At 44.4% G+C, this 23,373-nt stretch overlaps 1 protein-coding gene across 1 annotated transcript in view; it reads right to left on the minus strand.

Annotated features, from left to right (window-relative positions):
• The window catches only part of LOC119407554 (cyclin-dependent kinase-like 5), a 246,122-nt gene that overhangs the window by 22,269 nt on the left and 200,480 nt on the right, over nt 1–23,373 (minus strand). Inside the window, 4 exon segments of the mRNA XM_037674374.1 lie at nt 13,798–13,903; nt 14,268–14,369; nt 17,031–18,075; nt 21,525–21,757. Of these exon segments, the coding sequence (XP_037530302.1) occupies nt 13,798–13,903; nt 14,268–14,369; nt 17,031–18,075; nt 21,525–21,757 (1,486 nt within the window).

A 23,373-nucleotide genomic window follows, 5' to 3' on the forward strand; every position in this document is an offset into this window, starting at 1 on the left:
TAACAGTTTGAATAATGTAGGGGGTGCACTGGAGTCAAAAGTAAAACAACAATACCAATGTGTGTATAAGTGCTCACGAATGATGCACCAAAAATCTGGTCCAGATCAGATGATGTATCACAGAGATATAACAGTTTGAATAATGTAGGGGGTGCACTTGAGTCAAAAGTAAAACAACAACACCAATGTGTGTATAAGTGCTCAATAATGAAGCATCAAAAATCTGGTCCAGATCGTATGATGTCTTACTGAGATATAACTGTTGGAATAATCTAGGGGGGCGCACTAGAGTCATATGTTAAAGAACAATATCAATGTGTCTAGGAGTGCTCACTGATCACGCACAATAAATCTGGTGCAGATCAGATGATGTATCACTGAGCTATAACTGTAGGAATAATGTAGGTGGCGCAGTGGAGGCTATTGGCCACTTATCATGGAAACCTGTTCAAGGGGTGGATAATGATTGATCATAGTGATTTTGATGCACCTCGGCTGAAATCTGTGTATTTTAGAGCCAAACGTATTGCAACAGCGTCACTTCTTGATTCGCCATGCCGCCACGCCCACATCCTCCAGCAAAAACGGTTTAGTCAGACCATCTTATCTGTCTTCTAACACAGGCTCATCCTGATTAGGTCAATTGTGTCAAAGAGGGAGCAATCCAAGTAAAAAAAAGACTTCCTGTTCCGAGGGGGCGGGGATTTGATGACGTCAAAATATGTCTACAGTGGATCGTCGGACATCAAACAGGGATGAGTCATGAAAAGTTTGGTGCATTTCGGTCTTTCAATGTGAAAGTTATAGTGTTTGGAAATTTATGACGTGAAGCGCAACTTTGAGGCTTGGCCATGCCCCTTTAACATAAACGAAAACACAAGCTTTTGATAAATTTTACTCCCCAATGTGTTAAGGGCATATTAACCAAGTTTGAATGCAATCACTAAAAATCCCTAGGAGGAGTTCATTAAAATTCGCCATTAGAAATGCCCAAAAATGACCCTTTGACCCAAAATGGCCGACTTCCTGTTGGTTTTGGACCAGGCCTCCAAGAGACTTTTTCATAGGTTCTGAGACAATACAGATGTTCACCGAGTTTCAGAATTATCTGTCAAAAAATGGCTAGGGGCTGAGGTTTTAAAATATTATAGGGGCGCTGTGGAGGCTATTGGGCAATTATCATGGCTTCCTGTTCAAGGGGTAGACAATGATCGATCATACTGATTTTGGTTCACCTTGGTTCAAATCTGTGGAATTTAGAATCAAACGTATGGTGACGGCATTACATCTTACTTCGCCACGTCACGACGCCCACATGCTCCACCCCAAACTGTCAGTGTTGGAAAGCAAGTTACACCAACATGTCTTCGGTCACTGGACACATATCATGCTGATCAGGTGACAGGGGTCAGATAGGGACCGTTCAAGGTAAAACTTTACACTTCCTGTTGACAGGGGGCATAGCTTAAGTGATGTCATGATTTTGATCATTCAATCTTGCAGGGGACCAGATGTGGATCAATCACTGAAGGTTTGATGTCTCAGATAGTTTTCATGTAGGAGCTATTAGCGTTTCGTTTTTCATGGCGAGATGTCAAATTTTGAGGTCTGGCCCCGCTCCTTCAGCATGATCGAAAACGCACCGTTTTGATAACTTTTTGTCCTTCACGCCTTTTGACCAAAATGGCCAAGTTTGAAACCGATTGAGCGAAATCCCTAGGAGGAGTTCACCAAAATGCGGAAGCTGTAAACTGCCAAAAAGGTGTGAAAAATGGGCGGACATTCCAAAAAGGCCACCTTCCTGTTTATCGTACAATGTTGGTGACGGAGGGTTTTCTGTGCACCTTGGGGAATTGGACAAGCGTACAAAATTTCATGCTTCTACGACAAATTAAGGTTAATGCGGAGGTTATTTAAAAAATTTCTAGGTGGCGCTCTTGAGCCGTTTCTGTTGCGATTTTTGCCATGCCCTTAAAATACGTAAATTTTCACCAGTCCTGATGCGTCCGCCAAATTTGTTGAGTTTTGGGATATGTTAAGGCCCCCAAAACTCCAATTCATTTGGTGGAAAAATTGCAGCTCGGGCCTGAACAGAGCGATTACAATAGGGCTTCGCAGCGCTTAGCTGGCAGCGCTTCGCAGCTCTTAGCTGCTTGGGCCTAAATAACATCCAAGGACTGCTTGAACATCTTAGAGGGAATAATGTCCAGAGTACAGTTTGTAGGTTTCATCTGCTGAAAAACCTTAATGAGGTGAGGTAGTGAGACCAGGTTGAACTGATCAAAGACAGCAGAGGTTATTGAGGGAGAACATAATTGAACAGCATTGTATGTACTGACAATGTTCTGCTTGATAGAGTCTATTTTGTTCACAATGTAATCAAGAACACCATCACAGGCTGACTGTGTAGCAGTTTTCAGAACACTGATGGCGGGGTTAATGACAAACTGAACGGTATTAAATAAAACCCTTGGCCGGTTACAACTGGTAGAAATTAAATTGGAAAGATACTGTGATTTGGCCTGCTGAACAGCTTTTTGATATTCATAAAGACAGTTCCTCAGTATGTCCAGGGACACATGAAGCCTGTCTTTTTTCCATCTGTGTTCTGATTTCCTGCAGCGTTGTCCAAAGGTCCGAGTGGTACCATTAAGCCAGGGATCTGACTTGATTTTTGTAGAAGTCTGTTTTAGAGGAGTGATGGAGTCCAAGATCTTTGTAGAAGTGTATTGAAAGGAGGTGATAAATTATTCTGGATGTAGAGATGAGTCCAGACTTTTAGCAGAATATGTCAGTGCTTCTAAACGCAGCAGCAAACTGGCCTGGAGTGGAGGGAGTAATGAAGCGGCAGAGACGTGCTGGAAGCATAGTTTTTACCAGGGGAGGAGTGGACAATTCAAATATAATAGGAAAGTGGTCTGAAATACAAGTGTCCAAAATTTCTATAACAGATACACGAAGGCCGTGAGAGATGATTAAGACAAAGTATGACCATGACTGTGTGTGGACCCTGACACAGATTGTGACAGGTTAAAAGAATCCAGAAGGTTTTGAAAGTCAGCAGCGAGTTGGTTACAGGGACAGAAAACATGAATGCTAAAATCACCACATAAAATCAAACTGTCAAATTTTGGCAACAGTTCAGCTAACAGTTCTAAGAACTCATTAATGAAATTCTTATTATATTTGGAGGGTGATATAAAACACCACACAGCAGGGGGTGTGCAGATTCTGTCACAAACAGATGAAGCTCAAAGCTGCTTTAGTTTTTAGGAGGCAGCGGGTGACAGGTGAGTTTATCACTGAACACAGCAGCAAGACCGCCCCCATGGACAGACACACGCGGTGCGCTCAGGTAGGAGTAGCCAGATAGGAGGAGCTCAGAAAAGGCACTGTTGTCCCCTGGTTTCAGCCAGGTCTCAGTCATCATAAACAAATCCAAACGATGAGTAGAGATCAGATCGCTTAGCATAAACAGTTTATTTGAGATCCAAAAAAGTTCAGTCAGGTCCTCTGGACATTCAAAAAACCAAAAAACAAAACAAAGCAAAAAAATGTAGATACGTTTCATCTTTCATCCGAAAGACTTCCTCAGTCTGAGGAGCTGTATTCAGCTCAGTCTCTTAAATAGCACCTTCTCAGAGTGGATCAACCAGTTTGCTGCTGACAACCAAAACCAGCTGATCACATGGTCAAGAAGGACCATCAGCCTAACAATGGATCATTAGCACACTGATGGCTGTTTACAATTCACAGGGGGTTGAGTGATACTAGCAATCACAGCATTGTAAGAGGGGGACAGTTGAACACGGAGGCCTCCACCCCTGTTTAATGATGGACGATTTCGTTTCACAAAGATGGCCTCCTTTACTCCTCTCTCAAACCATCGTTCCTCTTTGTCCAGGATGTGAACATCTTCATCCCTGAAAGAGTGACCGCTGGCCTGGAGAAGAGTGTAGACCGCAGAATCCTGGCCTGATGATGTTGATCTTCTGTGCTGGGCCATCCTTTTGGCCAGTGGCTGTTTAGTTCCCTGATGTAAGACTGATCACAGACCTCCTGACACTGAACAGATTGCACAAAATTACTCTGTTTGTGCCGGGGGACTGGATCTTTGGGATGAACCAGTCTTTGCCGTAATGTATTTTGGGGTTTAAAAGCCACTGGGACGTTATGTTTCGAAAATAAACGTCTCAGTTTCTCTGATACTCCCTCAACATACAAATCCCTCCAGTTTCTCCTATTGTTGCCAACATGTACATGGAGGAGGTAGAAAACAGAGCCTTGATGTCCTTTTCAGGGACACCACCAAGTCATTGGTTCAGGTATGTTGACGACACCTGGGTTAAAATTAAATCTCAGGAAGTCCAACATTTTACTGACCACATCAACTCTGTGGATAAATACATCAAGTTCACACGAGAAGATGTAAAAAAATGGCAGGTTGGCTTTCTTGGACTGTGAGGTCTCAGTCTCTGATAGAGGACATTTGCAAACTGAAGAGTACCGCAAACCCACCTACACTGACCAGTATTTGCAGTTTGACTCCCATCACCCTTTGGAGCACAAGTTAGGAGTCATCAGGACTCTGTACTACAGAGCAGACAGTGTCCCCACTAACTTAGGAGCCAGGCAGAAGGAGAAATCCCACACTCTAGAGCAATGTGGATATCCTAACTGGGCCTTCCTGAAAGCAGAGAAGAAACCCAAACAGGACTCCAGTCAGCCAACAGGTGAAAAGGAGGAACCCAGACCCAGACCAGTGGTCATTCCGTATGTTGAGGGAGTATCAGAGAAACAGGGACGTTTATTTTCTAAACATAATGTACCAGTGGCTTTTAAACCCCAAAATGCATTACGGCAAAGACTGGTTCATCCCAAAGATCCAGTCCCCCGGCACAAACAGAGTAATATTGTGTATGTTGTTCAGTGTCAGGAGGGCTGTGATCAGTCTTACATCGGGGAAACAAAACAGCCACTGGCCAAAAGGATGGCCCAGCACAGAAGATCAACATCCTCAGGCCAGGACTCTGTGGTCTACACTCACCTCCAGGCCAGCGGTCACTCTTTCAGGGATGAAGATGTTCACATCCTGGACAGAGAGGAACAATGGTTTGAGAGAGGAGTAAAGGAGGCCATCTTTGTGAAAAGAAATCGTCCATCATTAAACAGGGGTGGAGGCCTCCGGGTTCAACTGTCCCCCTCTTACAATGCTGTGATTGCTAGTATCACTCAACCCCCTGTGAATAGTAAACAGCCATCAGTGTGCTAATGATCCATTGTTAGGCTGATGGTCCTTGACCATGTGAGCAGCTGGTTTTGGTTGTCAGCAGCAAACTGGTTGATCCACTCTGAGAAGGTGTTATTTAAGAGACTGAGCTGAATACAGCACCTCAGACTGAAGAAGTCTTTTGGAAGAAAGATGAAACGTATCTACAATTTTTTGCTTTGTTTTTTGTTATTTTGAATGTCCAGAGGACCAGATTGAACTTTTTTGGATTTTTCTAACTGGATTATTAAGCATGCATCAGGATGTTTTATTTGAAAGCGATTGGGCAACAGGGCTGCACATGCTGGTACACAGCCGATTGCGTCATCAGCTGCTCGGGCAAGCGGGCGGAGGTTCTGTTGTCCCCTCTGGGTCCCCACAGAGCGACAAGGTGGAAACTGAAAGTTGACGCCAGGATTAAAAGGAACGAGGCATCGATGACGATAAACCAGGGAACGACAAAAGTCGAAGATGCCAAATTCCGAAGGTAAGTCATACAGTAGAAGTTGATGATCAACCGTACTGTGTAAGGAGAGGTAGAATTTGAATTTGACGAGGACTCCTGCTCTCCTTCCACGTCTTCTGTGGCGCTTGTTGAGTAGCAACGTCCTGGTAGTGTGGCGTAGATAGGCTGGCACAGACACCAGGAAGGGTGGTGGTGTCTTAAAATGTCCAATTTTACCAAAAACCAGTGCGTTGTTTAGCAAATCCTGGATTCTTAGCAAAGTTGAGCGGTCGTACACTAGAAGTGAGGATACATCATGGATGAAGAGAAGGCAAAACACGAGTAACTTTAACAAACTCAGGAGAGGTAGACTGCGTGCCATCAACAAAGGCACCACCTTGACCCCCCCCCCCCCCCCCCCCAAGGATTCAGGGTTCTTTATTTGTCATTCCACCAAATGTGGTACATGTAGTGGAACTATTGTGTATACAGGGTCCCAGTTACATCCAACAAAAATATTAAAATGTAAAAGAAAAACATTAATAAGATCTAAGATATGAACAAAGAGAAAAACATTAATAAAAATGCACTAAGCACTAATAGCATAAAAACAATACACCGAACAGCAGCACGAACATGAGTCTGTGTGAGCAGATGAGCACGAATGAACACAGCAACAATAAACAGATCAGTAGCAACATGATGTGATTTTTCACAGTGATTTTCCTGGTTAGATATTCATGAGTCCAACAGCCTCAGGGTAGAAGCTGTTCATCAGTCTAGTTCAACACTTAATGCTCCTTAACCTTCCTGAGGGGAGCAGGGCAAAAAGTGTGTGTGCTAGAAAGTGTGTGTGCTAGGTAAGTGAGATCCTTCATGATGCAGGTGGCCCTCTTCCTGGATCTACAGGTGTAGATGTCTGTGATAGTGGGGAGCCTGACTGCACACCTGTAGAAGGAGGTGAGCACTGAGCTTCCCAGACCAGCTCGACTCGGCTGTCTGAGGAAGTAGTCTCTGAGCTTTCTTGATCAGGCTGGTAGTCTTGTTGCTCCAGCTGAGGTTGTTATTCAGGTGCACACCCAGATCCTCCTATGTTCAGGGGGGGGGGGGGGGGGTTGTTCTTTCTGAACTCCACGACCATCTCCTTCGTCTTCTTCACACTGATGTGAAGATTATTCTCGTTGCACCAGCTCTCCAGGTGTTCCACCTCCTGCCTGTAGCTGGAATCATCATGGAATCATCATTGTTTGTAATGCATCCCACCACCGCGGTATTATCTGCAAACTTTACAATATGACAGCCTGGATGAGTAAGTGCACAGTCATATGTGAGCAGTGAACAGGAGAGGGCTCAGCACACAGCCCTGAGGGGAGCCAGTGCTGAGGGTCATGGTGGAGGAGAAGTTGTGGATCCTCACTGGCTGTGGTCTGTTTGTTAAGAAGTCTAGTACCCAGTTACAAATGGAGGGACTTAGTCCTAGTGTGAGTAGTTTGTCCATCAGGGTTTGGGGATCATGGCATTGAAAGCAGATGCGAAGTCCACAAAGAGCATACAGACATAGGAGTCCTGCTCCAGGTGGGTGAGAGCAGTGTGGACCACGAAGGAGATGGCGTCTTCTGTAGATCGAAAATCATATCTATTTGATAAATCATATATATATATATATATATATATATATATATATACATACATACATACGTATATGATAAATCATATCTATCTGATAGATTCCAATTTGTAAATGTAAATAATGAATCTTTATCATACACCAAAGTTAGTCATGGAGTTCCTCAAGGTTCAGTGTTTGGACCAATACTCTTTACCTCGTATATGCTTCCATTAGGTGGTAATGTTCTTAAACAACATGGGATACATTTTCATTGTTATGCTGATGATACACAGTTATAGAGGTCCTTCTCAAAAAATTAGCATATTGTGATAAAGGTCATTATTTTCCATAATGTAATGATAAAAATGAAACTTTAATATATTTCAGATTCATTGTACACCAACTGAAATATTTCAGGTCTTTAATTGTTTTAATACTGATGATTATGGCATACATGAAAACCCAAAATGCCTGTCCCAAAAAATTAGCATATCATGAAAAGGTTCTCTAAACAAGCTATTAACCTAACCATCTGAATCAACAACGTAACTCTAAACACCTGCAAAAGATTCCTGAGGCTTTTAAAAACTCCCAGCCTTGTTCATTACTCAAAACCGCAATCATGGGTAAGACTGCCGACCTGACTGCTGTCCAGAAGGCCATCATTGACACCCTCAAGCAAGAGGGTAAGACACAGAAAGAAATTGCTGAACGAATAGGCTGTTCCCAGAGTGCTGTATCAAGGCACCTCAGTGGGAAGTCTGTGGGAAGGGAAAAGTGTGGTAGAAAACGCTGCACAACGAGAAGAGGTGACCGGACCCTGAGGAGGATTGTGGAGAAGGGCCGATTCCAGACCTTGGGGGACCTGCGGAAGCAGTGGACTGAGTCTGGAGTAGAAACATCCAGAGCCACCATGCACAGGCGTGTGCAGGAAATGGGCTACAGGTGCCTCATTCCCCAGGTCAAGCCACTCTTGAACAAGAGACTGTGTCAGAAGCATCTCGCCTGGGACTGCTGCTGAGTGGTCCAAAGTTATGTTCTCTGATTACAGTAAATTTTGCATTTCCTTTGGAAATCAAGGTCCCAGAGTCTGGAGGAAGAGAGGAGACACAGAATTCACATTGCTTGAGGTCCAGTGTCAAGTTTCCACAGTCACCGGGGTGTCATGTCATCTGCTGGTGTTGGTCCACTGTGTTTTATCAAGGGCAGGGTCAATGCAGCTAGCTATCAGGAGATTTTGGAGCACTTCATGCTTCCATCTGCTGAAAAGCTTTATGGAGATGAAGATTTCATTTTTCAGCACGACCTGGCACCTGCTCACAGTGCCAAAACCACTGGTAAATGGTTTACTGACCATGGTATTACTGTGCTCAATTGGCCTGCCAACTCTCCTGACCTGAACCCCATAGAGAACCTGTGGGATATTGTGGAGAAAGTTGAGAGACGCAAGACCCAACACTCTGGATGAGCTTAAGGCCGCTATCGAAGCATCCTGGGCCTCCATAACACCTCAGCAGTGCCACAGGCTGATTGCCTCCATGCCACGCCGCACTGAAGCAGTCATTCATGCAAAAGGATTCCCGACCAAGTATTGAGTGCATAACTGAACATGATTATTTGAAGGTTGGTGTTTTTTGTATTAAAAACACTTGTCTTTCATTGGTGGGATGAAATATGCTAATTTTTTGGGACAGGCATTTTGGGTTTTCATGAGCTGTATGCCATAATCATCAGTATTAAAACAATTAAAGACCTGAAATATTTCAGTTGGTGTGCAATGAATCTGAAATATATGAAAGTTTCATTTTTATCATTACATTATGGAAAATAATGACCTTTATCACAATATGCTAATTTTTTGAGAAGGACCTGTATTTGTCCATGAAACCCAATGAATCCAATCAGCTACTCAGACTACAAGCATGTCTTAAAGACATAAAAACCTGGATGGCCCTAAATTTTCAGCTTTTGAACACAGACAAGACTGAGGTTGTAGTTTTTGGACATGAGCATCTTAGGAATTAATTTTTCAGTCTTTCTCCCTCCTTAGATGCATTAATCTGTCCTCCAGCTCTAATGTTAAAAATGTTGATGTTATTTTTGATCAGGACATGTCTTTTATCCCCCACATTAAAAACATTACTAGAACCTCCTTCTTCCACCTGCGTAATATCACTAACATTAGAAACATCTGATCTAAAATTGATGCAGAAAAACTGGTCCATGCATTTGTCACATCTAGACTGGACTATTGCAATGGTTTATTATCTGGGTGTCCAAATACTTCTTTAAAACATCTTCAGTTGATCCAAAATGCTGCTGCCAGAGTCTTAACTGGAGTTAATGGGAGAGATCATATCTCCAGTTTTAGTTTCTCTCCACTGGCTCCCTGTCAAATCCAGAATTGAACTCAAAATCTTACTTCTAACCTACAAAGCTCTCAACAACCTAGCTCCATCTTATTTTACAGGTCTTATTGTTATATATTTTCCTAACAGAGCACTGTGCTTTCGGACTGCAGGCTATCTAGCAGTCCCTAGAGTGTGGGCAGAACAGGAGGAAGATCTTTCAGATCTTTCAGTTATCAGGCTCCTCTCTTGTGGAACCAACTTCCAGTTTCTGTTCGTGAAGCTGACACATTGTCCAGTTTTAAGAGTGGCCTTAAGACTTTCCTTTTTGATAAATCCTATAATTAGGGTCGGCTTGTCATGCTGCTATAGGCTTAGACTACTAGAGGACAAATTGACCTAATTTCCTTAAATGATTTGGTAAAATTTAATAGTTTTCATTTGATACTATTTCTATCTTAACATGTGATTCTTCACCTGCCATTGTGTAGCTGTTCCTACCAAACCCAGCCGGTCAAAGCAGACGGTCACTTGTCCTGACCCTGGTTCTGCTAAAGGTTTCTTCCTCACGAGGGAGTTTTTCCTTTCCAATGTTGCCTTCATGCTTGTTCAAGATGAGAGTTCTGCAATGAGTTAAATTCAAAGCAGTCTGCTCCTCAGATAAATAGTGTTAAATTATTATTTTTACATATGAATGTTTCTGTTCAGTGCCCTGAGATGACTTCTGTTGTGACTTGGCGCTATATAAATAAACTGAATTGAATTGATGAAGTTTGCATGTTCTCTCCATGCATGTGTGGGTTTTCTCCACATACTCCAGTTTCCTCCCACAGCCCAAAAACATGCATGTTAGGCTGATTGGTAACTCTAAATTGTCCCTAGGTGTAAGTAAGAGTGAATAGTTGTTTGTCTCATTTGTCTCTATGTGACCCTGCGATGGACTTGCAACCTGTCCAGGGTTTATCCCGTCCCTCGCACAGTGATTGCAGTTTGATCACGTCCTTTTTCAGACCCCACCCAGAGAAATGCTTGAGATCGCTGGGGTTCCAACCGTGCCGAACTGGCCCTAAAATGTGACATCAGAACACTGTCAGTTACCGATTGGTCAGGGGGTGGAGTCACTGGTTTCAGAAACTTTCACAACAACCCAATCCGCCATTTGCAATAACTTGAAGTCAAGGTGCGATTGGACCTATTTTTAAGAATTTAAAAACAATAAGGACAACACCGTGGTCCAATGCTGAAGTACAGCCATTTTTTTGTGCTTGGTGGCCAACGACAAAATTCAGAGCGAGCTAGGTGGAGCTCAGCCGGACCCTCGGTCCTCTCCACCGGAGCATCTGAGCCCCCTCAGGCTGGGCAGGACATCATCTCCCCGGCTCCGAGCTCAGCCGGTCACTGTGGAAGATCCTCCATGCTGCCAACCCGCAGAAGCATGCGAGGCCGGGCTCCGGGCCCCAGCCTCGTGTGCTCCTGTGAGCTCCGAGCTGAACCCACCCACTAGAACTGTTACTGAAAGTATAATGAAAACACAATTCATACTGTGCCAAGCCGAATTGAACCATGCTGTGCTGGTACTAATGGTACTAATGGAAAATATGCATTAGGAATGAGACAGGGAGCTTAGAGTAGAGCCCTGCTGCAGATGAGTGTGCATCTAATACAGATGCCTTTCAGACACATTCTAATGAAGGTGTTTCCAACTCCTACATGAAGGTTTGCTCAGGGCAGACTCAGGCCTTACAGTGGGCTTGGGAAGGCCATAGAGTCAGCATTGAATAAGCTGAAGGTAGTGCGTTGGTAGAGCGTTGCTGTTACAGACAGTTGCACAGGCAACTCAATCTCAGATAATAGCTGAACTACATCTGAAATGTTTTACAAAATTATTTATATATGATGGATGAACTAGTAATTTTTGTCAAACATTTATTTAAAGCAGGGGTGCCCAGACTTTTTCAACATGCAAGTTACTTTTAAAATGACCAAGTCAAAGTGATCTACCTACTATAAGGCCCTGCTTACACAAGAACAACCTCTGGAAACATTAGTTTTGATTCAATGTTTATTGGGGGTAATAAACAAAAAATGAGCAGATTTACACAAGACCACTGTAGTTTCCATTTCAGTCGAGTTGCCAGATAAGAAATTATGAACTATAGTACTGTGGCTTTAAAATGATAGTATTTTGACCTAAACTGTCATATGTGCTGAGTAAAGATATTCTAATAAAAAAAAGTGGGGCAGCTGTGGCTGAGTGGTTAGAGCAGTCATCCTCCAATGCAAGAGTTGGGGTTTTGAATCTACCAGCAGTCACATGCTGAAGTGTCCCTGGGCAAGACAATGAACCCCTCGTTGCCTCCCATGTGTGTCCCATCAGTGTATGAATGTGATCCAAAGCACTGATTAGTCTCTTGAGAATGATTTGTTCAATTAGCTTTGTAGAAATCTAGTAGAGTGTTGTATGAATGGGTAAATGAGGACACAGATTGCAGTGTAAAGTGCTTTGAGTGTCTCCATAAGATAGAAAGGTGCTATATAAGTACAATCCATTTACATCCTGATGCATGCTCATTTACAGTCCATTTAATATGAGGTGTATGTTGCGTTTGTTAAACATGTGCACAGAAAAGGAGGAGGTAAATAAGGGAAGGGAAGTCTGGGATTGCCATCATTGTATGTTCCCATACAATGGCAAAATTAGATCTCTGCATTTAACCCATCACATGCGAGATACACCCAGGTGGAGCAATAGGTACAGTAGCTATCTAAGCGCACGAGGAGCAATTGGGGATTAGGTGTCTTGTTCAGAGACACCACAATATGTGGGAATGGCTGGAAGTCAAACTGCGACTTGATGGTCCCAAGTCGACTGTCCTACCTCTATCCCATCTCGGCCCCCAACAGCCCCAAACAAGATATTTTAAATTTATCTGGCAATCCTGATGTAGGGCTCAGCTTCATTCATTGCACATGCAGTGTCTGCATGACAGTTATGTCAAAACTGGTGAATATACTAACGTCTCTTTGGACCCTGGATTTTATTAGTCTTACTCCTACATGGTGAAAAAATGTGAGCAGCACAGAAACACTGCTCTCTGGTTTTTATTATAACTGTTGTCAGTGCAGAAAACCTTTGGACTGCAGCCGTCTGTAGTGCGCATGTGCCACTTCACACTTGCAAAGCATTTTACACCTTTGTGGGGGGTTCCTCCGAAAATCTCTGAGACCTGGATTCTAAAACCTTCAGTTTCAGAGAGAATGAGGGCTGTTGTCGTGTAAATGAATGGCCGAACAGTTCACGTCGTGTAAACGAGGCCTCAGACTGGCTGCCCAGTATGTCAGTCAAGTGACAAATTTCATAGTGAGGATGGATGATAGGCTGACGACAATTTTTTTTATTGACATATCATCTACTCATAATACTTTTGAGATTGACCGGTAGATCTCGATTGAAGTACTGGGCACCCCTGATTTAAGGCATTTCTCAAATTGTAAAAATAACATTTCTAAACTCAGTCCACAAATGCAGAATGGGTTGAAAATGTCTGTAGCCACATACAGAATTTTTTTGTCCCAAAGTTGTGCTGAGAAGGATCTGATCAATATGCAGACTTTTTTAAATTATTTGTTAAAAATAATTTTCTGGGCAGCTTACGGTGGCGCAACTGGTAGAGCTGCTGCCTCTCAGTGAGCAGGTCCCTGGTTCAAATCCCGGTCCAGGGGCCTTTCTGGGTGGAGTTTTCATGTTCTCTCCGTGCGTGTTTGGGTTTCCTCTGGGTACTCCAGTTTCCTCCCACAAACCAAAAATCAGTTAGACTGATTGGTGACTCTAAATTGTCCCTAGGTGAGAGAGAAAGAGTGAATGGTTGTTTGTATCTATGTGTCCCTGTGATGGACTTGCGACCTGTCCAGGGTGTATCCCGCCCCTTGCACAGATAGCTGGACATGGGCACCGGCGATCCCCACAACCCGAAAAAGAAGAAGCGGGTAAAGGTAATGGATGAAAAATAGTTTTCTCTTCTGAAGTAAACTCCACAAAAATATCCAGATTTGAACCATGTTTTTGATTTCTATAAAACAGTGATAGGAATATGCAGTCGAGGATCTCAGTCCTGACTAAACAAACCTCTGTAAAAGCTGCCCACCCGCCTTGGCATGGATTCACTGTAGATGTTGCGGTTCTCTTTGGAGGAGCCTCCATCTTCTGTTTGTTGGTCATGATATAAGCCAACCTGAGTCACAACACAAGAACTCATATAAAAACCTCAGAGGCCCAATACTGTGCATGCTTCATTGTCTAAAATAAAAACTGTATTTACTGTTTTGACTTATTCATAATAATAAAGCATCTGCAAATGTTACACCCATTTTTCATAAACTGAAATCTGCTGTAATGACAAGCTTGACTTTGCTATCATAAAAAAGTCACAGTAGATGGAAGCAAAGCACACAGAAATTAAAGAGGCATGTGATGGAGAGGCAGATGGAGAAAAGAGAGACAGAGAGCAGTTCATGACAGTAGTAACCACCCACATCCGCTCACTCGGAAGGCTGGATGTGGGTGGGGGAATAGTGGGTGAAGGCAGAATGTCAGACCTTGCTGTTTTTTTGCTATGTGTGAAAAGATGCAACGTTGTCCCTTCTAGAGTTCCTTACTGGGGGTCTGATATGGGTGACTTCAGTGGTTGCCTGCTCGCTCTGTTAATGGTGGCATGATGAAGCATGAAGTATGTATGAAGAGTAGGTGTGCATGGCAGCACACTTACAAGTACAGACACACATGGACTCATAGAGTATGTTATCATATGTTATATGCACCACTAATGTGTTTAATAATAATAATGTGTTATGTATTGTCATCATTGTATGTTCCCATACAATGGCGAAATTGGCTCTCTGCTTTTAACCCATCCACCACCAGGTGGAACAGTGGGCAGCTATTGAAAGCGTCCAGGGAGCAACTGGGGATAAGGTGTCCTGCTCAGAGACACCACAAGATGTGCAATGACTGGGGATCGAACCCAGGACCTTTGGGTCCCAAGTCGGCTGCCCTGCCTATACACCATCTCGGCCCCTTGTTTGATAAATACACAGAGAGCATGCTTTATCCTACATCCTAACAAGACTCTGATATCATTACCTCAAACTCTCACAACCCAAGTGTCCTCTTCTCTACCCTAAACTCTGTTCTCCACCTCACTGAACCATCACCTCTGGAAGCCTCGACTGAGCTATGCGAGGACTTCTTACATTTCTTTATGGAAAAAATTGCAACCAACCCGGGCTCTCATTTCCCCTCCAACTCGTGACCCATCCATCCCACCTCAATCTGTAGCTCTATTTGACCATTTTGAACTCATCACTCTATCTTCTCTAGAGCAGGTCATGTGCAGCTTGAAACCTTCTGGTTCCCCCTTTGATGTGGTCCCCCCTCAACTACTAAAGGAGGTTTGTCCTACTCTAGGTCCATCCATTCTTGCTATTGTAAATAGTAGTTTATCCACTGGCGTGGTGCCAAAAACCTTTAAACATGCTGCTGTCCAGCCTCTTCTAAAAAACCAAACCTTGACCCCTCAGTCGTATGCAACTTCCGGCCTGTCTCCAAACTCCCATTTGTTTCTAAAATACTGGAGAAAATAGTTGAGTCCCAGTTGAAGTGCTTCCTGGAGGGTCACACTATCTTAGAGCTATTTCAATCTGGCTTTAAACCTCTCCACAGCACTGAAACTGCCCTAATGAAGGTTTTGAATGACATTTTCGTATCCACAGATACAGATGATTCTGTGCTGCTTTTCCTATTGGACCTCACAGCCGCCTTTGACACCATCGACCATGAGATCCTCATTGCTAGGTTGGAGCAGTGGGTGGGCATCACAGGGTCAGCCCTCAGTTGGTTCAGATCTTACCTCGCTGACATCCTTTTGTGTCTCCATCAAGGATTTTAGTTCTGCAGCGGCAGAGCTTAAATGGGAGGTTCTGCAGGGGTCCATCCTGGGTCCCCTCCTATTCTCTTTATACCTGCTGCCGCTTAGTGCTATTTTCCGGAAACACAACATTCCCTTTCACTTCTACGCCGATGACTGTCAAATTTACTTCCCCATAAGACACAATGGTAAATGCTCTATTCAACCTCTGCTCGACTGCCTGGCTGACATCAGGGATTGGATGGCTTTAAATTTCTTAAGTTTCAATGAAAAGAAGTCTGAAGTCATGTTGTTCCCTCCCAACGACACTATCACAAACCACTGCATCGACCTTTCCACTCTAGCCCTGTCAGAAAAACAAAGAGTCACTAATCTAAGAGTGACAATGGACCCTTCCCTGAAACTTAACAGTCATGTAAACATGATTGTTAAATCATGTTTCTTCCAATTGAGGCGGCTGTCTAAACTGAAGCCCATATTATCCAAAAATAACCTGGAGACAGTAATACATGCATTCATTACATCTAGGCTTGATTACTGCAATGTGCTCCTGTTTGGTATCAGTCAGACCTCCATTGCACGACTACAACTGGTCCAGAATGCAGCAGCCCAATTTTTAACCAGTACAGGCAAAAGAGAGCACATTACACCAGTTTTGGCCTCCCTGCGCTGGTTACCGGTTCACCTTAGAATCCAGTTCAAAATACTCCTGTATGTCTACAAATCGCTGAACAGTTTCGCCCCCCACCTATCTCTCTGATTTGCTACAACCGTATGTCAGCGGACCAGTTGCTCCTCACAGTTCCAGGAACTCGTCATAAGCGCAGAGGTGACAGGGCCTTCTCTGTAGCAGGCCCAAGACTTTGGAACGAGTTATCTCTGCTTGTCAGACAGCACCCCCCTCCCCCCCAGTTTTCAAATCCCGTTTAAAAACCCACTACTATTCAGTAGATTTCAACACTAGATGATCTTTGTTTTGAACCTGTTTGATTCACACAGGTTAGTCGTCATATTCATTATCTGCATCATTTTTATGTCTATATTCTGATTTACTTCATTTTGTATATTGCTTTGTGTGTTACCTGTTATTCTGTCTGTACAGCACTTTGGTTGGCCTTGTCGCTGTTTTAAGTGCTTTATAAATAAAATGGTATGGTATGGTATGGTACATCCTAACAAGACAGCCAACATGCAAATACATTATGTTATTTCTGCCTTTCCAATTAAGTGGGACACCAGATGCAGCTGAAATTCTAAGCATAAATTATACTATTTTCAAATGCTACAAGAATAATTCCTGGCTGCATTGTTGGATAAACTGAAACTGAGGCAGAGTTATCCAACACAGCCCGGTGTAGGCATCTGATATGATTAGATATGTGGGTTTAGGCTTTCCTTAGGTTTTAAAAAGGTTTGATGTGGGCTGATCACTGACTCTGCTCATGTCATCTTCTCTGGAGGAGCTCCCAGTGAGCCGTGGCAAAGTGCGATGCTGCAGCTGTGGAGACAGGAGCTGAAGGCTGCTGGCTCTGGTGGACAACCCCTGTCCAACTGACAGGTCCTCGTCCACCCCATGTGTCCTCTGTTGATCCCTCCTTACGTACATGGAGTGACGGTGGGGCCGCTGCTGGGAGGAAAAGGGACTGGTGTATCCCTGCCCATAAGAAAGAGGGTCACGTGGGGCAGACAGAGAGTGAGGATGACTCCTTTCGATGTTGCTGTCCCCGGGATCCAGGGCATCAGGTGACTTGGCCTCCTCTGAGGTCTTATGGCGCGTGGAGGAGCGCCTATAGGAGGAGTCTAGAGTGTTACTCTCTCTGTCTGAGCGCATGTTTCCTCGGCCGGCTGTGCCAAGTCCCAGTCTTTCTACTCTTCGAGATACTGGGCTGCTAGGAGCTGTGAGGTCAAGGCAGCTGGAGGGAAAGTAGCGAGATGTAGGTTCGTCTACATACAGATGCACATCATTTAAGTTTCCTACAGACTTGGCGTCACTAAGTGTACCATGACTTTTAGATAAGTTCAGGTAGGCAAACTTGGAAGAGGAAGGTGCAGAATTGTAGGAATCCATGTGGCTATGCCGACTGTGTTTCTCCCCCGACTGAAGTGTGTTGTTCTTCCCTTCAACAAAAGAGTGGTGGTTGTGCTGTGAGCGTAAGTTAGATTTGAGGTACTTTGGTCCAGGACCATCCAACACCTTGGAGCCCAAGTTCATCTCAAAGTCCCCCTTGCTTTTGGCCTCACCAGTACTGAGGAGATGAGGCAGGTTGCTGCTGGCTAGGTCCATGCTGTAGGCAGTGGAGTGGTTAAAGATCTGGGGCTGATAACTCTTGGGATGCAGCGTGGGGCTAAGGTTCATGACGGCAGACATGTTGCCATTGAGAAAGCTGTCATTGCTGAGGTGGGCGTCCTCGTGTCGGGGCAAACTAGAGCACTCTCTGCTGCTGGAGCGGTTACTTCCTGAGCCCTTCCCCACATGGGTCCTGATTGAAAACAGAGTGAAAACACAACATAAAATAAATGTCTTCATGTTTATGCATTTTGGTGTGATAGCCTATTAGGTGGTTTACAGTGTTTAGATATAATTATTTTATAACTTGGTTTTAGAAAATCACAAAACAAAAAATGCAAATTAAAAAAACGTGATTCTTTCTTCTAGGTGATACTCCTACCATTCTGAGGTGGAGATCTGTGTAAAAGTTCTAAACAAATATCTTATTTGTATATCGGCCTTTGAATGAACTCAGTTTAGAGTTATGGAGTTTTTAGGACTGACTTGCTAACAGTATGAGGAATAATAGCTTTTCAGAATGCAACTAAGATTAAAGCTACCATATTAAAACAAGACCAATCTAAAAATTTTTTATTTCAGTTTAAGAAATTGCAATTATTAAAACATTGAGGTCATCATAGATTTTGCACTGCACAATTACCTTAGTTGAAATACTAAATTTCTACCATATTTTACCCCAGGTTTCACTGAAAGTGATACAGCTTTCTGCCACTATGTGCACATTTACATAAAAAATGTCATTAAATCAAATGTATGCATTCATCCAAACGACTTAGTTAATCCGAAGAGCCACAAACATCTATTTTTTGTTGAGATGTTTCATCCTTCATCCAAAGGACTTCATCAATCTGAGAAGCCACGGATCGATGAAGTCCTTTGGATGAAGGATGAAACATCTCAACAACAACAAAAAAAAGAAACCATCCGGATGGCCTGACTGAACTTTGTGGATTTTTTTACCTGGATTATTGAGCATGAACTTTGATGTTTTCTAATAAATGTGGCTCCATTTAAGGGGTAATTACTAATACGTTGGTTACGTATTGTAACCCCAGATTCTATGAGTATAGGTGCAGCCCTTTAAGGCTATCGCTAGTGGGTTTATTCTTTCACGCGCAGCGCAGCACTGAAAACTTGAGTCCACGCCCACCTGCTGTGTGGGCCTCACCCCCGGTCCGTATACATTACGGTGAGACCAGGTAATCGGCTCCCAAATAGCTTTTTTCTTCAGCCATTTAGGAACCAGTGAGGCCCAGAGCTTAAAGGGCTGCACCTATACTCATAGAATCTGGGGTTACAATACATAACCAACGTTCTATTCGTATAGGCTTTGCCCTTTAAGACTATCGCTAGTGGGTTAAAGGCGAAGCAGGATGTAGTCTATGCCTCACTGGGTCCATTCAGACACAATATGAAGCACCTGCTTGCGCCAACAAAAACATTACATCAACTCAGCCTTCTGTGTGCGTAATTACACAGCGCATAATTATGCGTTTCATGCACAGGAGCACCCCGGAGAGAAAAAAGGTTTCTGATGGGAAAAAAGGGGAGGCTGAAAGCAGACCTGCCTCTGAGAATGGAAAAGAACAGAGTTTACAAATTGTAACCGTGTAACAACAGTGAGCAGAGCAAATCAACAGCTCTTCAATATGAACTGATCAATAACAAATGAACTGATTAGTAATCAAATGAACTGATTGGTAACAGTAGTCATGAACTGATTAGTAACAATAAAAAACAGCAGTCATGAACTTGTGACGGTAATAAGTGTCTCACAGTGTAATTCCATGCAGTCAGATGTAAGTTTAAATGAAAATTCCATGAAACAAGTAAGATTCATTGTTAGAACACTGAGAACAGAATGGGTCATGGAGAAAGCTGACACATCATGCAGATAGAAGCAAATAAATGAACAAGGCGATACCCAAGCGGCCGCCCTACAAATGTCCTCCACTGTCATTCCTCCATGTAAAGCTGTAGATGATGAAATTCCTCTGGTAGAATGAGCTCTGAGATTCTCTGGAGGCTCCAATCCTCCTGTTTTAAGTGACAGAAATTTAAGTGACACCTGATCTAAAGGCTCGAAAGGAGCTTTGATCAGAGCTCGCAGAACCATCTTTAGGTCCCTCTGTGGAGCTAGTGGGCGTGACACCAGTCTGTGTCTCTGTACACATTTTAGGAAACGCTTCATCAGCGGGTGATTAAAAACTGTTCTGTCACCGAAGCCCTCGTGACAGAATGAAATAGCCGCAGAATAAGTTTTAATTGTGCTGAAAGCTAAATTTCTGTCCATCAGCTGCTGCAGAAAGGACAGCACGCCACCTAGTGGACATGAGATGGCCTCTACACCTTTCTCCGTGCACCAACACTGAAAAGCTGTCTAATTTGATGTGTACAGCGCTGTGGTGGAAGCGGCTCGAGAGTCTTGGATTGTGCGCACCACTTCTTGAGAGAGACCCATTTTCTCTAAGCGGATCCGAACAGCGGCCAGACCCAAAGGTGCTGGCCTATTTCTGGGTGACTCCTGATCGCTCCTCCCACCTGGAGGAGAGCATCGTCCCTCCATGGCAGTTTCCACGGCTGGCCCGATAATAGACGTTGCAGGTTTGAGAACCATGGGGCGCTCACACGCTCGGGGGCTACAAGAATGGCTGATAGTTCTTCCTCCCGGACTCGGTTCAGAAACCGTAATATTAGAGGGATTGGAGGAAACGCATAAAGGAGCATTTTTGGCCACGGGCTGTGGGCAAAAGCGTCCACTCCTAACGGCGGGTTGTCCAGTGGGCTCAGTGAAAACCATAATTGACACTGGACGTTTTCCCGTGTGGCGAACAGATCCACTGCTGCTCGGCCGAACCTGCTCCAAATCCGAGAAGTCAGCTCGGGATGGAGACTCTAGTCTCCATGGCGAGGACCGCCCCTGGATATTATGTCCGCTCCTCTGTTCAGGACGCCGGGGATGTACACTGTTCTGATGGAGAGCAGGGTTTTGTGTGCCCAACACAGCAGCTGTCTCGCAATGCGTAACAGTTGGGCTGAGCGCACACCTCCCTGCCGGTTTATGTAAGCTGTAGTAACTCTGTTGTCTGTGTGGATCAGAACATGTTGATTTCGCAGCAGAGGAGCAAAATGCTGAATCACATTCGAAACTGTGAGACATTCCAAGATGTTTATATGAGCTGATGTGTGAGCCGGCCACTGCGCCCCCACCGCTTGCGACAGGCACGTTCCTTCCCAGCCTGACAGGGACGCATCTGTGAAAACTGAGACGTGTGACGTAGGCCTGCTGATAGGAACTCCCTCTGACAGAGTGAGAGGATTTCCCCAGTGATTCAGGTCGGTTCCCACGGAGGGGGGCACAGAGATCATCCACCTATTCTGGCGCACCAGATCTATGTGCAGGCAGGCAAACCATCTCTGAAGGCGCCTCATGTGGAGTAAGCCCAGAGGAACCACAGTGTGAGCAGAGGACAACTCAAAAGTTTCATGATCGAGACGGCCGTTATTACCCTGATGGGTTTTACACGGCGGAGCTGAGCTGTCAGAGCTCCGGCTCTCGGCTATGATAAGTGGGCTCTCATAGTGACTGAGTCTAGCTCCACTCCCAGATAAACTATCATCTAGGACGGGAGAACCAACCTTTTTTCCCAGTGCATGGCAAAACCCAGGTTCAGCAGGTGTGATGTCAGCACTTTGGTTTGTGCCGCTGCTTCCTGCCTGGATCGAGTTAGCAGCAGCAGATTGTCCAGGTAGAAAATAATTATCATTCCTGCTCTGTGTAACGGCTGCAGCGCCGTCTCCACGCATTTTGAAAACGTGTGTGGGGCAAGGGAATAACCGAACGGGAGCCTGTTGTACTGGTACTGGGTCCCCTGGAAGGAAAAGTGAAGGAACTTTCTGTGCTTTGAAATGATTGGTATGTGAAAATAAGTGTCTTTTAGATCTATGGATGTAAACCAATTGTTCTGGTGAATGTTGTCCAACAGCTGTTAGGTTGTCAGCATGTGGAATTGTCTCTCCATGATCGATTTGTTGAACATGGACAAGTCGAGGATGGGTCTCATTCCTCCGGTCATTTTTGGGACCAGGAAGTAACGTGAGTAAAACCCTGTGTTTTCCTCTCTGCTGGGAACCCTGGAAATTAAATTTTTTATCAGTAGTTCCTGAACTTCTGAGTGGAGAGACGAGTTCTGTTTTGGAGATGACAGAACCGCCTCTATAATCCCTCTGAACGGTGGGGGTTGAGCTGCAAACTGCAAAGTGTAACCCCTACTGATCAGACGGTCTATCCATCTGTCCAGGGAACACACTCGCTGCAACTCTGCGTAATGCTCGGAGAGCGAGCACACGTTTTTGTGTTGTGTCATGTCTTTTACAGACGTTAGCCAAATTAAAGCCCCCACCGCTGTCACTTGCTCCGGAGATACTCCTCGAGCGACCCAAGGGGGGGCCTCCCAGAAAGGGCCCTGGGAACGCCTCTGTGCTGTGCTCAGACTGCAGGCTCACATTATAGGTGATGTGAGCTAACGTGCACTGAGAGGCGTGAGCGCTTTTAGAAATGTGACGCCGTTTGGGTGGAGACTGCAGATGCCGTGAAGAAACACGTTTGTCCCCGCTACGGTCAGAAATGTCAGAAAACAGCCTGGGCTGAAAGCAAGGGTCTTTTCTGGTCTCGGTCTGCTGAAAAAGATCATTTCTAGCTGATGTGTCAAGCGAGAATTTTGTGTGATTTCTCGAGCTGCGGTGACTTTTAAAAACCTGTTTTGAGGTTACCGGCTCATTTTGTGTGGAGGATGTGTGAAGAGAAGTCTCTGTGAGATCATTTGATCTGACAGTCAGGCTGGAATCAGAAGACATGTTACTCTCTGAATGGTGTTTTCGTTTTATTTTAAAACTCATATCATCATTGTGAACACACAAATCCTCTGCAAAGCGTCATTTCTTGTGTCGTCTCCCCCGTGGGCCCTGCAGCTGGTTGTTCCAGGGCGGCACCTGAGTTAGTGGGGATGCTGTCTGCCTTGTGAGTCCTGATGACTCCTAACTTGTGCTCCAAAGGGTGATGGGAGTCAAACTCAGGAGCCAGGCAGAAGGAGAAATCCTACACAAAACAGGCTCTAGAGCAATGTGGATATCCTAACTGGGCCTTCCTGAAAGCAGAGAAGAAACCCAAACAGGACTCCAGTCAGCCATCAGGTGAAAAGGAGGAACCCAGACCCAGACCAGTGGTCATTCCGTATGTTGAGGGAGTATCAGAGAAACTGAGATGTTTATTTTCTAAACATAACGTCCCAGTGGCTTTTAAACCCCAAAATACATCACAGCAAAGACTGGTTCATCCCAAAGATCCAGTCCCCCAGCACAAACAGAGTAATATTGTGTATGCTGTTCAGTGTCAGGAGGGCTGTGATCAGTCTTACATCGGGGAAACTAAACAGCCACTGGCCAAAAGGATGGCCCAGCACAGAAGATCAACATCATCAGGCCAGGA

This window comes from Nematolebias whitei, chromosome 3 (genome assembly GCF_014905685.2).
Source record: "Nematolebias whitei isolate Nwh7 chromosome 3, NemWhi1, whole genome shotgun sequence".
In the NCBI taxonomy this organism is placed as follows: Eukaryota; Metazoa; Chordata; class Actinopteri; order Cyprinodontiformes; family Rivulidae; genus Nematolebias; species Nematolebias whitei.